General features: G+C 36.8%; 1 protein-coding gene and 1 long non-coding RNA gene across 8 annotated transcripts in view; both read left to right on the top strand.

Annotated features, from left to right (window-relative positions):
• The window catches only part of LOC131676512 (uncharacterized), a 116,567-nt gene extending 109,982 nt beyond the window's left edge, over nucleotides 1-6,585 (top strand). The window contains exon 3 of the long non-coding RNA XR_009303198.1: nucleotides 5,513-6,585. This is a non-coding gene — a long non-coding RNA (uncharacterized LOC131676512). The remainder of the gene's footprint in view (nucleotides 1-5,512) is intronic.
• A 1,133-nt stretch (nucleotides 6,586-7,718) lies between these two features.
• Nucleotides 7,719-15,796, top strand: part of LOC131676511 (homeobox protein abdominal-A homolog) — a 39,482-nt gene continuing 31,404 nt past the window's right edge. For 3 of the 7 annotated variants that reach the window (XM_058955585.1, XM_058955582.1, XM_058955587.1), the window contains exons 1-3: nucleotides 7,719-10,394; nucleotides 10,690-10,858; nucleotides 10,964-11,181. In XM_058955585.1, the coding sequence (XP_058811568.1) occupies nucleotide 10,394; nucleotides 10,690-10,858; nucleotides 10,964-11,181 (388 nt within the window). In that variant the 5' untranslated portion in view covers nucleotides 7,719-10,393. Of the gene's footprint in view, nucleotides 10,395-10,689; nucleotides 10,859-10,960; nucleotides 11,182-15,796 lie in introns of all 7 variants that reach the window. The other 4 variants (XM_058955583.1, XM_058955581.1, XM_058955586.1 and 1 more) reach the window with 3 other exon arrangements.

Genomic DNA, 15,796 nt, shown 5'->3' with positions numbered 1-15,796 from the left:
AAAATAGGGAGATTAATACCCTAATACACGGCAACAAATAAACAGATCTAGCTTATTCGCAATCCGAGGGTGTGCGTGTGTGTTGTCATGGTAACAACCAATCTGTGTTAAATGAGGTGTTTGCATATTTTCGTCAAAAAGAAATCCAAAGTGTACGGCACTGACAGACGAGTACATCCATGACCTACGGTAACAATAACAAGCACTCGTTACAGTTCGGACCAGCAATGTAACATGTACCGAAAAGCAACGGCACAATAATGGCCACTTCACATTTATCTCAATCATGAACATAACAAAATATCGCTGCCGGCTCGGCCTGCTGTTTACTACAATTTAAGTGCGCGGAACGGTGGATTGTCGTCGCTGTCGCTTGGTGTGTGCAAACTGACCAATGCCGGCTGGAGTGGAGCGTGCCTTATCGAAATTAAGCTTGGCATATAAGCCTAAACATACAAGAACACGAATAGTAGCGCGAATAGCAGAGGACAGAACAGCAAACAAACAAATTATCATAGCCTAGCTAAGTTATTTTTTCAGATTTTACGAGGCAATTTGTAGTAAGAATACCGTAAAATATTTATCATATAATTTGATTTCCTATGTCATTTCATAGTTCTATAACAATTCAGAAAGATGAACATTTACCTGCTTTTGCACTAGTGTTTTGAGACTACCAAACATTTCATAATCATCGACATTATTTCCAACCCTAGTAAAAAGATATTTGTGGTGACCTTGTTGAAGCCTTTTATTCCAATAGAAGGATGAAATCATGTAATTGTACATTGGTTAGCATTCAACCTGAATTAGAATATGTTTAATAAGACGGTGACTGATTCAATGATTAGCTATACTTTTGCTTTCACGTAGAGGTCACTAAACTTTTAAAGCAGAGTCCATGAATAGATTCAACAATCTAGATCATAATTGATCCTTCTGTTTGATATAGTTCTTACCATTTCTCTTTCTAAATATGCTTATCGTATAGAACGAAAACTGCTTTAAATGTCAGTAGCGGCAATTCTTATCTATTTTACTGTATCTACTGTTCTATAACATTTTTTACCAATTCACCTGCAACGGCTCTTTTAGCAAACACAGTATTTCTCCGCCGCTGCTATTCTGGGCTGTGCTTTTTACAGCCGTTTCCTTCTCCCCACATTACCAGTCTTCCCCGAGTAGGACGACAGCATAGTCCAGCTCTGTCGATATTTTCCATTCCACGACAGCCATTACTGGTACAATTTATGCTCTTGTTATGCCATGCGAAAGTATTCGTATCGTTCGCTTTTTCACTCACACGTACATGTGGGCCTCGCTGAGATAAAACCGGTTTCCCTTACCACTGCGGTATGCTTTCGATCGATGATGTTTCGAAGAGGGCTACATTAAAAAGGGTGCTATGGCTGCCATATTCGCAGTGGAACACTATAAATGTTATTGTGTTGATAATTGTTATTGAGCGTAGAGGCGATATACATCGTACGAGACCATTATGGTTTATAAACACTTTAGAGGCTCTAAAATCCGGATAGATGACTGTGAATGGGAAAAGATAAATTACAAGCAAATTATTATCGTTCTATAATCTAATAATAATAACCAAACAATTATCGTAGGATGGCGGTTGCAAGTCTACCCTATCCTCCTGCAGTACGACAAAAAAAAACAGAACAATACGTTAGAAGAAGCGTGATAATATAGGTAATAATAATAAAACACCGTAAAACTGAACGTTATATGGCTTTTTAATTACCCTTGCCACAGAGCGCGGCGAGTGGACCAGCTCAGTTAGGTGACTAAATGGTAGCGGAGGCAAGCACCGGACATAAATTCCTGCACACACACTCATCAATTTATTCGGGGTTTGTCTATAATCGCGCGAAGGTGCAATCCCATAAAAAAGCCGGTCTAATTTTTTTCATCTATAGCAGCTCTTTTGAAAGTCATAAAAACAAGAGTTACAGCATATTTTTAAAAGAAAACTATAAAATACTCGGCGTCTTCAGCAGCTGTAATAACACACATTTCTGTTTGTTGAAATACATCGTCGTAACTTCAAATTTATCAACGAAGATTTCAATTGCGCAAATGAGAGCGATTCCACGGTATGTTGGCTATCTTTCAAGAGTCAAGATATTTAGAAACCGTTCGACCACATATTTGGAAGGGTTTGATGTTTAAATTAGTAAATCCGATTTAGCTATTAATTACTCAACTCTTTCTATGAAATTAATAAATCAAGTTGTATTATGATCTTAAATTTTTCTTTCTCTTAGTATTCCCTAACAATATTCGACGAGTTTTCTATATAAAAGACTTAACCGGTTTAACATGTGAAATAAAAATTTATAAAACTGTTCATATAGACAAATTGTGTGGTTCACTAAAATTGCACTCCACTACATTGCGATGCTTAGTCGATGTATATGTGTTTGCTACTGATTCGAAAATGATGGAGACGGAAGGTTCTTTGTGAGTAATGATGCAGAAATAATATTACAATTGAGTTACTGAATGATAGAATATAGTTCGTGAATGTTAAACAAAGAATTCTAATGTTTCTTCAAATACTATTTTGATGTGATAATTATATTTTTCAAGCTAAAACAGAATACGTACACTGTTAATTTTCTTCCTGATTTATCTAATGTATATTTAAAGTGCTCAATGTGCATAAAAACATAAATACACGAAATGCTTAAAATAACAACAGATGTTCGGGAACAGCCACGTTTAAAGTTTCAATGAATACGCGCCCTTACTAGCCTATCAAAAAAGGGTGGTCCGAAGCAATTGCTACTTAACACCATTCCTATGTATGCAATCAATTGATTTATGCAATAATCGTAGCAATTGTAAATAATTGGCGTGCATTTTAATAATTGTATAATTTATTCCTCATGTCATCTTGTTTAACCATTCACGCCTCGATTGTCTTCGCCTTTGTAATGAATGCAAACCGGCATACGCTTGGGATGGGATTGTCTACTTCTGCTGCTGTCACTCGTATCTCGTTTGTCGCGTGCATCTGTCGTTTCATATGTTCGACCGATAGCCATCTAACCAACCTAGCGTCCGGAGGAAAGCCATTTGAGTGGACGACAATATCGATTAAATACATTGTTATTAGCTAATGCAGTTTACGGGTATGGTCTCCTCAACGTGACAGCTTTGGGACTTGAAATGACCAATCGTACATGGGAGACAATTGACTGAATGAGTGTTCATAGCTAAGGGGAAAACATTGAAATCGTGTAACACTCTACCTGAATTTGACATTTTGAAGGTTGCTGACTATGACTTCAATGCATAAAATGTTCAATGATCGTAGCAATGTTATTATTTTTTCGGCTATATGAATATTCACTAGGAATTTCATCGCGCTAGCACCATATAGAATAAATCATGTACAAAGTAATAACTTACAACAAAGTTGCATTCAAATCGCATTCAATAGCAGTCTTCTGCTTCTTCATGCAGGCCTTGCGTCACACATATTTCCACTGACCATGATGAATTACTTGTTACTGTAGACTCATCATAGAAGGGATGAGGCTACAGTAATTAATGACAACAAAATGCACTTCAATTAACATACAAATTTCATTTGCGTTGCCATTTGCAAACTAAAAATGTTGATATCCTGTTAACAGCAACTTTATTAGTTCAATACAAATGTTAAAGTAAAATGATTTACATCCACTGGTTCTGCCCCATATCAGTACAAGGTCTATGTTTAAGACTAGATAATCTTCCGGCGGTAACCCTCGAAATCCTATCGCTTTCGGAGGTAGTCTAGCGAGACAGAAAGGCGCAAAACCAAAACAAACGCGTCGGCAAGGAGGCGCTTCAACAGATGTATGTCATTGTGTTTATTTATTCTCAATTTTTATGACTCTGGGGACCCAAGCATTTTACGACGCCCATAAAAAATTATATGTCGCAATAAAATTACCCATTAAAGCCCGCGTGAAAGTTGCCCATGGATTGATTCAGCAAAAGGATAGCGACGGAAACGGAGCGACAGTCGCGGTTGGAAAATCGGCGTGACACCTATAAGTCCGTGAGTTGCGAAATAAGGAGAAGATGCCAAATACCTGCATCAAAAAGAATCGAATTATTCGAAAAATGTCGCCCGTTCTTAGTTTACCCCGTAGAATAAAATTAATACGCATGACGCTTTGAACTGCTATTCAGGCATATGATTCGCTCCGCAGTGGAAAGGTTTCTTCCCTCCCATTTCTGTTATTGTGTAGTTGAAAGGTTATCGCCGTTATGTTATGAAATATGGTATGAAAACATTCCAAGGCAGTTTGGTTTTGGTTGGCGTTCAAAATGGCTCATTGTTGTCGTTACTAGCGAATATCGATTGAATTAATTTTGCTGTGGTGTCATGATTTTCATTCCCACTTCCTTTTTTTGCTCGTGAAGACAGGGGCGGACTAAGTTAAAAAATTCAACATTTATTACAAATCATAAGTATAGTCAGTGTTGAATGCAGCAGCATCGCTATAAAAGTTGCAACCTGTTTATCTAAAATCTCTAAACAAACAAATCAGTTCGACCCTGTCAAAAATAAACATTGCCGGAGGAAATACCAGCACAGGGTTGTAGTTTATGGGGAGTAATACATTTTTGGTTTTTTTAAACAATTTCAAAAGTTACAGTTACCTAGTTACTTCACTAAAGTCTACACCCACTAAAGTCGGTGGGTGACGCTCCCAGCTTGGAGAAATGGGTGTAACCCTGGGAGGAGGTGTTGAAATATTCTTATAGGAAACTGTACGCATGCTCATTTCTATCCTGCAAGGAAGCGTTTTCAACATTGGAGAGCCGTGCTGTGACAGGATACTGACTGGAAAGTAGAGAGCTTCATTGCCGACAATTAGTACGATGAAAACGTCACCAGATGGCAGAAAACAGCACCATATACCATGATGTAGTCAGATTTCGTGCAGTACGAGTGATGCGCGGAAGGAAAATCAGTCTTTTATTGCACCAATTTAAGCATATGGGTACAAATTGCATGATTTTAGGCACGAATTATATCTAGACACTGCTTAGAGGCCACAGATAAATATAATCGATCATTATAACGCTGTGTCCTTAACTGCCTTACTGTATATGACTTGACTGTATCTTCTTTTGAATAGGGGTCAGATAAAATGCAATGGTTTCGGCGTTTGCAACGAAAATGCAACAGTGGGCGAGTCAATGCAATAAAATAATAACTTTATTGACATATAACAATCCAAATTTAATTAGGTTAATCTAAAATCGATGTCAACGAAAACCGAGCTGGGTTAAGTTGGCAACATATGCCCGAAAATACGGTCACTCTTAAAATAAAACTACCCAATCTGGATTGGTGGAAGTAATCATTTTCAGACCATATGAGGGTTGCAATCCCATACAAAATTAAATCATTGATTTGCATTTGCATTATTATTTACAGCCTGTAATGTTCCATTTTCTCACTTCCTCTATTCTCCTGGCTCTTTTTCAGGTACCCAACGTTGCAAAACAAGAAGAAAAACAGTCCGATCTATTTTGATTGTTAGTGAACAATTATTTTATTATTTCCTTTTATCTTTATCTTTTGTTTGGCGCCCAGCATTAATATGGAGTTCATTAAAATTGTATTCTTCTATTCCAAAAGATTTTGATTTTATACTTTTCTTTTGGTTCATATGGGTCCAACTGATGGATATCTCAATAAAAAGGCTATTTTCAACAAACGGAATAGAGCTGAAGATATCAATGAAATAGTGAAGAAAATGAAGATCAATGAAAATCGAAAAGTGACACAATAAATTCAATTTGGTGGTAATTTTATGGCGAAGTTTACGATTATAGTCCAGTATCCAGATTTATGGCCAGTTGTCGGCATCGATGCGGTGGAAATTTGTGTGATCTCAAGTGAATAATTAGTTTTTTTCGTTTCTGTAATTGTTGGCCCACCGAGGAAAAATCGTAAAATAAAGTGTGCATTGAAAATTAATCCTAAAGAGGAGTGCAGTAGCAGAGAAAATCGAAACATAGCAAGCCGAAAATGGAAGCGTGAAACAACAAGTTTTACTGTTCCGAAACAGTAAAAAATATTTTTATAGCAAGGAAAGGAGTTGATATTATTCGGAATAATGTCGCTTGGCGTTTTACGAGAGAAGCCGTCCGGTTTATTGCGGTCAATCTGTCTCAACAGCGCAGTGGATAAATTGATCGATGAGTGGTGGAAACTACCTTGGTTTTCGCGTGGTAGATTGAAATGTGTGAATTTACCAAACACACGGATACGGTTTTACTGGAAGCAGGTAAATTATGAATTCTTTTAATGCTGTACTCGATTATTATTATACTGAAAAGTGTTTTGTAAAATTTCACGGTCGCTATAACATATTATCACCCAAAGTTGATTGTCCGGTTATTTTCATTCCATATGGAGTTACCACCAAGGCTTAATTCGCAGCAATCATCCACCACTTTCGCACTCCTTAAATATTTTATTATTATTAAATTGTGTTACTATCTATTTACCTTTCAACCAGTTCTTGTCTCTTTTACAAATTATTGTTTTTTTCCTTCTCCGTTTTGAGCCGTGTGCATTTTGCGTCTTTTACGATTGGAATAAACTTTTTAACCGTTTTTAAATTGTTTTATGAGCCTATAAATAGTTTCTTGTCGGCAGACCCACCGACAGATAAAACATGGCGTGTGTTAGTGTAACTGAATATCGTTTATAATCTCTTTATGATTTATTAGTAGGTCTGCCGTAGATTCACACCATTCGTTGGCATTGCTTGGTCGATGGACAGCTCCCTTTACGTTTGTTTGGTTAGTGAGGTTGGTTTCCTATTCGGTGCAAGCATAAATAATTTCGCATGCATAATTAAAACTGACTTTCGGTGGGCAAGGCAAAAAGCTGTGTTTATCAGTTGTACCTTTTTAGAATGAATCAAATGAATTATGCTTCAAAAATCGTTTTGGAAAACACGATTTCGTAGTCCTTCCAGATTGCTACAATTCTCTAATTATTTTAATCTGCGTTAGTATCAGATGAAGTAATTACAAAGGGGGAACACTGCTCTCGTTTCCTGATAAAGGAAAAAAAACTAGCGGTGGAAGTCCTGAAATATTTGAGTACATAGACAAAAAGTATTTAAAAACTGCATCTCTCATTTACCTCCTGCGCACGACTCCCTGAGTGGGTACATAAAGCGAAATCGTTACGAGCAGCAATAAGTGTGAATGAAATGATTATATCTTCACTATAAAAAGAAGTACTCATACAGGCGTGCATGGCTAGGAAAATGCCAGCCGCGGAATCTGAGAGAAACAGGTTTTTCAACTCAGCACTCTTACGTTCCACGAGCAAAAAACTGAGAAAGCGGAACATGAAATGGCACGTGCATTAGAAAAGAGAACACTATAGCACTTCGAAATGCTTGTTCCGGGAGAGTTTCCCTTACCCGACGTTTGATCTAGTGGCGTCTGGAAGGCACACTTTTCTCCAAAAATAAGTACAGATAAAATGGGATACGATATGGTTTGTTTTCCTTTTCCCGCATGGTGCGACCAGACGCTATTATGTGCAGTTGACATAAAGGTATGAGCGAAGGGGAGCTGAGGGACAAATCAGAAGTCAATCGCATCCTACCCCCGAAATCGGCCAAGGAAATCTAAACACGTAAGCAAAACATAGCTTCGTATTTCCTTTCCGTGAAATCAGGTTTCGAATTCGCCAACTGGTGAATGGTTAGACTTGTATATTCCGTGTAGCTTCAAGCTGCTACAATGTAATCACTTCCCTTCAGGAGATCAGCGTGCTGCATTGACTAAATATTAATAGATTTTGCAGAACGGCAACAAGGCTTACGAAAATGTGCAAACGCAAAAGTTTCAAAAACCAATAAACAGCCGTGAACGAAATCTAAATTTGCCTTACGAATCACACTTAGAAGGAATTTGGTCGACGTTGAAGCGAAAGATTACTCTGAGGCCTCACATGACGTTGACGATTAAATTTGATCCAACGTGACTATCCATTCAAAGTTTAATGGGCCTCAATCGTTAAATTGTTTCACGAGGGCCGGTATTTCTGTAAAACATTTAGTCGCTCTCAATACTTTAGTTAAAATTGATTACAATTTCATATAGTCAAGGTTCAGTTGGTACATAGCTCACAATTGACATTCTACAGTAGATTTTTTGAATCTATGGTTTTAGTGGTCATTTAGTTAGAAATTTTGCACGATTTTTAGTCAAATTTGTGCTCAAAAATACAATCGTTTTGGAAGATAAATTGAAAGTCGAAATATGGCTAACGAATAACGCTCTAAATGATTTTAGGCTCAACTGTAATTAAGTCAATAATAGCTGCAATAATACACAGCTGAATCATCTTTTAATTACATCATAGTTTGACAATTGCTTCCATTTACAAAATTAATGCGACTGCAGAAAAGTTGGATTTTCCAGTACAGTGGTGGTCTGTAGAATTTCCAACATGAACAATCCGATTGAGCAATGCAATGCATTCCAGCAAAAATATATTCGCATAAGAATTTCAGCACTTCAATGCTGCCTTTGAGCAGGAAAACAAAGCATGACCGGTCCCGAAATGGTCCTCTTATCTTCCAAAGCATTTAAAAACAGCTGAAGACTGCTGCTTCCTCCTACAACTATCGTACAGTGTCTCTCCCGCTGTGGCTTTTTTTCCTATTTCGGCAGCTTCGAGCTCTCACCCGGTAGAGATCTCAGTGGATACGAATTCTTATGAGATTACGTACTTGAGTCGTTGTGCAACAGCACACCACGGTTTCAAAGATCAAATACTTGGGAGAGAGGAAAAGATTCAACTCCCTGCTGTTTTCCTTCTACCACCCCCCGGAGCCGGGTGGAAACAGAAGTGACGAACAGAGAGCATAAAACTGAATCAAAACTCGGTCTTGCTCTAGTCCGGACGAGATTCCTTTGCTGGTTTTCAATGCATCGGTGCTCTAGGGGGACGAGATCGACCGATATGTTTCATGTGAGAGCCAACCCTCGTCACGGGAGTCGTGGTGGGTCGAGCGAGACAAACAGTTTTCCACACTGACTGGCTCATTGAACAGTAAGGTGAGTTTTTCATCGCTCATGGGTCTACTGGCGGTATTTCGCGTCGACAGTTCGCAGTGTGTGCGAAGAAGAGGTACCGACACTATCACGGTCGTAACCGCGCTCGTGGCATACGCGGATTCTACGAAAATCTCGATTTTTTCCGCGTTTGGCAGTAAAATAACTGAAATTCGAAATTCAAACTGTCCGTCAGTAATTAAATGTGACCATTATTTTTGTGCTTTTTTATCAATACCGAAACCATTACGTTTGTTCAAGAGACTATTTGAAAAAAAAAATCGAATTTTACCAAGATCAAATATTCACTTGGAGCTGCTCATGTCAATGCTTGAACACCGCGCGCCTTTCACGTTGATCTTGAGCACACTCGCGGGAGAGCGCGAAGAATCCGCGAGTGAGTGAGAGGCCAGAAACCAAGACGAAAGACAACAAGAGCCAGTTGATAGTAGAACGGGACGACGATAGTGCGCAATACAGATAGCTTCAGGGCTTTATTGTATATAAAATATAAAATAAACACACAAGGAATATCATTTTTCCTCTTGTATTGCTTGTTATATGCGAAACTTTTGTATTGTGTCATAAACGAACTACTTGTCATAACGTAAACAACTTCGGACTTCTACGATCGAATTTTTATTATTATAATATTAATAACAGTAAAAATAAAAATCCAAGAGAAGGAAAATTCAAATAATAACTATAAAAATAAAACAGTAATAAAAATCAACATTAGTTCAAAAGATAAAAAATGAATAAAATTATTTGATGGAGAATCCGAGGAGCTTCGCTAAAAACAACAAACACTAAAAACCAACGACCGATGTTTTGTTTTTCGCGGTGACTTTCAACCCAACGTGTGCCGGTGTCGCAGATCAAATCTCGAGAAAGTAAAAGCCGCCAGTTGAACTGGCCAGAGGCCGACGTACGGCGCGATAAGTGATAAATGATCGTTCTTGATCTGTCACGTTGTGTGCTAGAGTGCTGAAGATAACGTTGTTTTTAGTGCTACTGGGTAATTAGCGCCTGCAAAAGTGGCGAGTGAAAATAAACAACGGGCAGCATAAGATTGAAAACATAGTTCAACTAGTTAGTGATTTGAGATTGTGATCAGCGATAATCGTAGAAAATATATTTGCCTGTGGCTAGTGATAGTAAAGAAATACTGGAAATGGCTTACCAACGGTGGTAGAACGGTGTATACTGAGTTCACGCGTTTGCTCAAATGTCTAGTTGAGTAGACAAAATTTAAAACAGTGGCATTAAACAGTAAAGTGAGTACCTTGTTGTTCTAGCTGCATTCTTCCAAGACTTCAACTAACCTATACTAACAAAAAGACTAGCAGCAAATGGTTCTTCTACTAAACAAGAGCAAAAAACTGTGCGAGAACTTTAAATCCAAAAGTAACCGAACAGACCTTACTAATAAGAACTAACTTGAATAGACAGTCAGTAATGCGGCCATGTCCAAATTCATAATCGATAGTATGCTACCAAAATACGCACAGTTTCAGCCATTCATTAGCTCACAGATCTCATCACAGTCCATTTCCAATTCGAATTCGACAGTGTCACAGACCCCAAACTCCGAAGGTAGCCCATTAACGACAGGTAGTGAAGGGAGTCCAAACTCGCCACCAACTAGCAAAATGTATCCATTCGTGTCAAATCACCCAACGACGCACTCCAGCTATTCAACGATGCCAGGCTTTTCCGGACTCGACGACAAATCGTGCAGGTAATTTGAACACCAAACATTTGATCCTTTAGTAGCGGGACGAAAGATTAACCACTAAAATATGTTCAATTTCTCCGCCTATCATCCCTGCTGGTTTACCAGTAGTAGATATACAGAGAGTGTGATGAACAGCTATCCACCGATGGGAGTGCCAGGAAGTGCGAGTATCGCACAGTTCTACCAGCAAGCGGCCGCTGTTTCGGCAGCATCAGCCGGCGTCGGTGTGGACTCGCTCGGTTCTGCTTGTTCGCAACTATCGTCATCCGTCGGAGCGGGTCAATCCGGTCTCCCCGACATCAGCCGCCATCCCTGGCTAGTAACCGGTAAGTTTTCCGACGGCTCATAACATTTCATTCAATTTAAAGTAGAGCATTTCCGGGCGTTGGTTTTTTTCGGTTGCTTTCGATCTTTGGTTTGGCCTTTACTCCAGTAGACGTACGTTTTGTATTTATTATTTAATAGATGGAATTTTTTCTGCTTTCAAGTGATTAAGATAATCTTTATCGCCTTCATAAATATGCGAACATAGCCGAAAATGCAAAAGAATTATGGTAGAAAGTAGCAACATGGGTGCTGGCTTGTTGCAATGGGAATAGTGTTTGAGTGGAACATTGTATCATCGCGTTAAAATGTAAACTAGTCTAGGTTGAGTTGAGATTTTGATTGCGGAATTTTTCGGTTGACAATTTCTCGGCTATTTCAAACATTGACTCTTTGTACATCAAACACTTATTGATTTATGCTTTGTGTGTTTGAGTGGGTTTATTCGAGATACTTTGAAATATTGAATCGTATGTAGATGAGTCATTTTATATTCTACGGTTGTTTAGGTGGCTACTTATCACAAATTGTATTAGCGGCGGTAAACAATATCACTTTTCTACGAATAATGAGTTGGAATTCTGACCTTGTCGCCCTTTAGAGATCGTTGCATGGAAAATTGATCTGAAGGGAGAAGGCATAATAATATCAATATATCTTTCGAAAATATTGATTTATTTTATTCGATAGAAAATATTTAGTCAATAAATGTGCCTGATTTAGAATTGAGTAGTATTTTCATAATGAGGCTTACCATTTTTAATTAATTGTGTTCTTAAGGAGCGTTATTATAGTTTAGAAAATATCCTGGCGATGATTACAAATATATAGCTTTCAAAGAGTTTTAGACTTATATTTTGTTGATAACGTTTAACAGGTGAATTATCAATTAGTTACAGTTTTCATTTCATAACAATTTCAAGATTTAGACTATTCTGTTGCATACCACATAGAAATTAAGATAATTTAAAAGGGACGTTCTTAGCCAAACTATCAAAGGAGATTTTTTTTATATTTCTACTGAATTGAAAATTGATAATAGTTTAAGATAACTACTTGCCATTCTAAGCCCTAATACAGAAAACAATGACTGTTGCGTGCAGTAGTTTCGTTTAAATGTTCTGTCTAGCAACGTATACGATTCGGTGCAAGCACAGAAAAGCCTCTAGCGGCTGATAGACAAAACATGAAAGTACACCGAGCGTAGCAGTACTTCACATAAATTAGCTCAGCTCTAATCTAGAAACAGGAGTGAACAAATAAGAAAATAGGTTGCTCATGCAATATTTTCACGTAGCATGATTTTTATTGAACTAGAGTTTGGAATCTGTTTGCCTTTCCCAAGCAGCAGTGGCCTGTAAATGAAGTCATTGTGTGTTTTTGTTTAATATTATTGCTTTACCAATAAAATCATACGTTGATAACAATTTTAGAGTATATGATGTAATGTGAAAATGGTGTAAGGTATGGTACAACGTTTTTAAACCGCTTTAACTTTTGATTTAGGCATGTTATGGTAATAAAAACAAATAAAGCTAATAACCGGAACTACAGCCTTTCCGGTAAGTAGTAACGGTTATAAGTGTTATGTAAAATTCACATTATTGCAAATAGATTGGATTCCACTGGAGCAGTGCTGCCAGGAACAATTTAAGTTAACGGAGCAAAATGAATTTTAAAATATCTTTGTAGTTCTCAAATCACATTGAAAACTGATTAAACGAATCAAATTAGAAGACTTTTCTTATAGAATGGTATTAGGTATCGGAAGGTAAAAATTGAATTTCTTATAACACAGCGACAGAAATTTTTTCAATCAGTATCTGGATAGCAGGTTTTCCGTATTTCTTAACCCCAAAAGTTATAAAGAAAAATGTCCATTATAATGTAGTTGTTTTTGGTTTTGCTTAATTTTAAATTTTGATTGTGATGGTGGGCAATGATACTAAGAGCTACTTTCAATGATTTTGACATGTAATTCCAAGAGCATTGATACCCATATTGATAGGGCCTAGTTCGTATTATGTATTGCCTAGTTCACTTCGGAGCTTTCGGAATCGGGTACTGTAACCGCAATGTAACTAGGGATTCGCATAATTATGTCCCTGGCATTTAAGGTACACGACAATTTATAGGTTGTACGTAAGATTAGAAAGCTTATTTATTTTGTGTTTTTATTGCGGAAAATTAACGACTATGCCTAACGAAAGATAGGGAACTTAAATACGGATACATATTCTCAAGCGAATTAGTTAGTGTGAAGAATCGTCTGACTACTACTATAAGCTTGGTTGTGTGTCCGATGAAATACTGTACAACTTCGTTTTTCTTTCAGTCTTTCAATTCTTTTTTTAAATTGTAGAAGTAAATCAATCAATTCCTTTGATAGTCATGATTTGAATCAAGCTAACTTTTTCCTAACAAAAGCTGCACGGTGCTACACTGCTTACAAAAGCATAAGAGTCCCATATTGAAAAACAGCAAGCTGAGAAAAACGCTGTTGATGATTTATATTTTCATTGAGCTTTATGGATGGGACAACCATGTTTTGGTATTTTTTCGATATTTTCTAAACAAACCTGGTAATCTTTTTTGTGCATTGTGATTCAGTGGTGATACAGAATACAATCCAACCGGTAACTCATTTTCGACAAAAATCTATATAAGACTCTTATGCTTTTATGGGCAGTACAGTGGTTTTGCACTTTTCAAGTTACCTAGTATAGGTTGTAGATCACCAAATGCAATACAAAACAATGTTTGAAAAATGTTGTATACCCTCAAAATCTTGATTTATGGCAAAAAAACTATTTTTCGGGACCTTCGGCACTAAAAAAATTTCTACGCGGTCATTTTTCAGCCGATTTTAAGCATTTTGATTGTTCTAGAAAGAAGAGTAAATTTCTAATTTGGAAACATATTAATAAGCCAGTCATTTTTCAACCGATTTTGATCATAGATAGGTCGTTGGATGCCGAATTTAAAGTTCTCCCTAAATCTGTTTAAAAAAAACGATTCCTAATAATATATTGTTGTCTCAAAGTCGCATAGTACTTTTAACCATAAAAACATAACATACATTACTGTTGGGAAGGTCATTTATTCTTCTTTCCAAAACACTTAGAGAATTTAAAATCGGTTGAAAAATGATCGAGTAGAAAATTTTTTCGCACTGAAAATCCCGAAAAATGTTTTTTTGCTTTAAATCAAAATTTTGAGGGTATATTAAACTAATCAAACGTGATTTTATATTGTATTGGCCAGATCTACAACCTTTAACAGAACACTTTAAAAGTACATTTTTTCATTTTGTAGCGCCGTGCTATCGATCTTTTTTAAAAACTGCTTTTAAAAAATTTAATCACAATGTGCAGCTCCACGATATTTAATAAAATTATTTTTTATTTGGGCCGATTATTACTCCAGCATAAATATAATATAATAGTGATTATTAACTTCAAGCGTAAAAATCGGACTGGCAATCTCCGTCATGAAAGTCGGTTCAAAAACCTTCAGTATAAAAACAGGACTAAAATATAGCCGGTCCATGCAAATCAGTTATTATGATATTTTAAGCAAAATTTCCTGTATATGAATTATTTACTTTTAACCGGTTTTTATGCTGGAGGTTATTTGTCGGCGACTTTTTAAGTGAATGCTGAAGAACTTCAGTCCGATTTTTACGCATGGAGTTTATATCCGACTTGTACATTCGTATATAATCAATATTAAACAAAATCCACATCAATAAACGATAACAAGCAGGAATCGTGTCTTATTCACAAGAATTCCTTTTGTTATTTAAACATAATTTGATTGTATCTAAGTAAGATTATTTTTATTGCACTGATCCTTAAAGCTCACATTGGCTCGGTTCGGAGTCTGTATTTCTAACCGTTTTCAACTATTGTCAGCCGATTGCCTGATGAGTTTGATAATATTGAACCCGCTAATAGACTGAGATAATTGCATGAGAATCTACTAGAGTTTTTTCATATATATATTCGAGCATTTGATTAGAGCAATAGATTAGAAAAAACTTTCTTTTTTCATCTCTCTGTGTTTATCCTATAAAATAAAATTTATAGAAACGCTTTGGAATTTCAAAGAACAATAGTTGATTTTGGGAGTTATTTGAAAGTTTTCGAATATAGTTCGATTTCCAAATAAACATTTTTTTATAACTTGCGATAAAACAATGGGACACTAGTGATTGTTATTCATAGCAAAATGTTCCTTTCTTAGTGAAGTGTGTATTTTTGTTCAAATTCTTAAACTTAAAAACGCTTCAATGAAACAAATTTTGGCTACGATGTTCAGTGGGTAAGGTATCAAGTTATCCGATGAATGAGGAAAATAATCGAACTCAATGACGATTAAGATGATTTGGAGCGGGATGTTCTAATCATATTGCAAATAAACTGGAGACATTTAGGTATTGTAATATACGACAAAGATAACGCTACTGTAGCACGTCCCGGCTGTTTGCCAAATCTGGCCAAACTTCACTGCACGTATGCATTTCTCCAGGCACTTTTGCTCATACAGCGTCGTGTCTATTGTTTTGTTTATGATGAAAAGCTTGGTGTTGGATCTCCAGCTGCAAAACCCTTGCCA

Source organism: Topomyia yanbarensis, chromosome 1 (genome assembly GCF_030247195.1).
Source record: "Topomyia yanbarensis strain Yona2022 chromosome 1, ASM3024719v1, whole genome shotgun sequence".
Taxonomy (NCBI): domain Eukaryota; kingdom Metazoa; phylum Arthropoda; class Insecta; order Diptera; family Culicidae; genus Topomyia; species Topomyia yanbarensis.
Note: the sequence above shows the minus strand (reverse complement) of the source record. Positions and strands in the feature narration are given on the sequence as shown.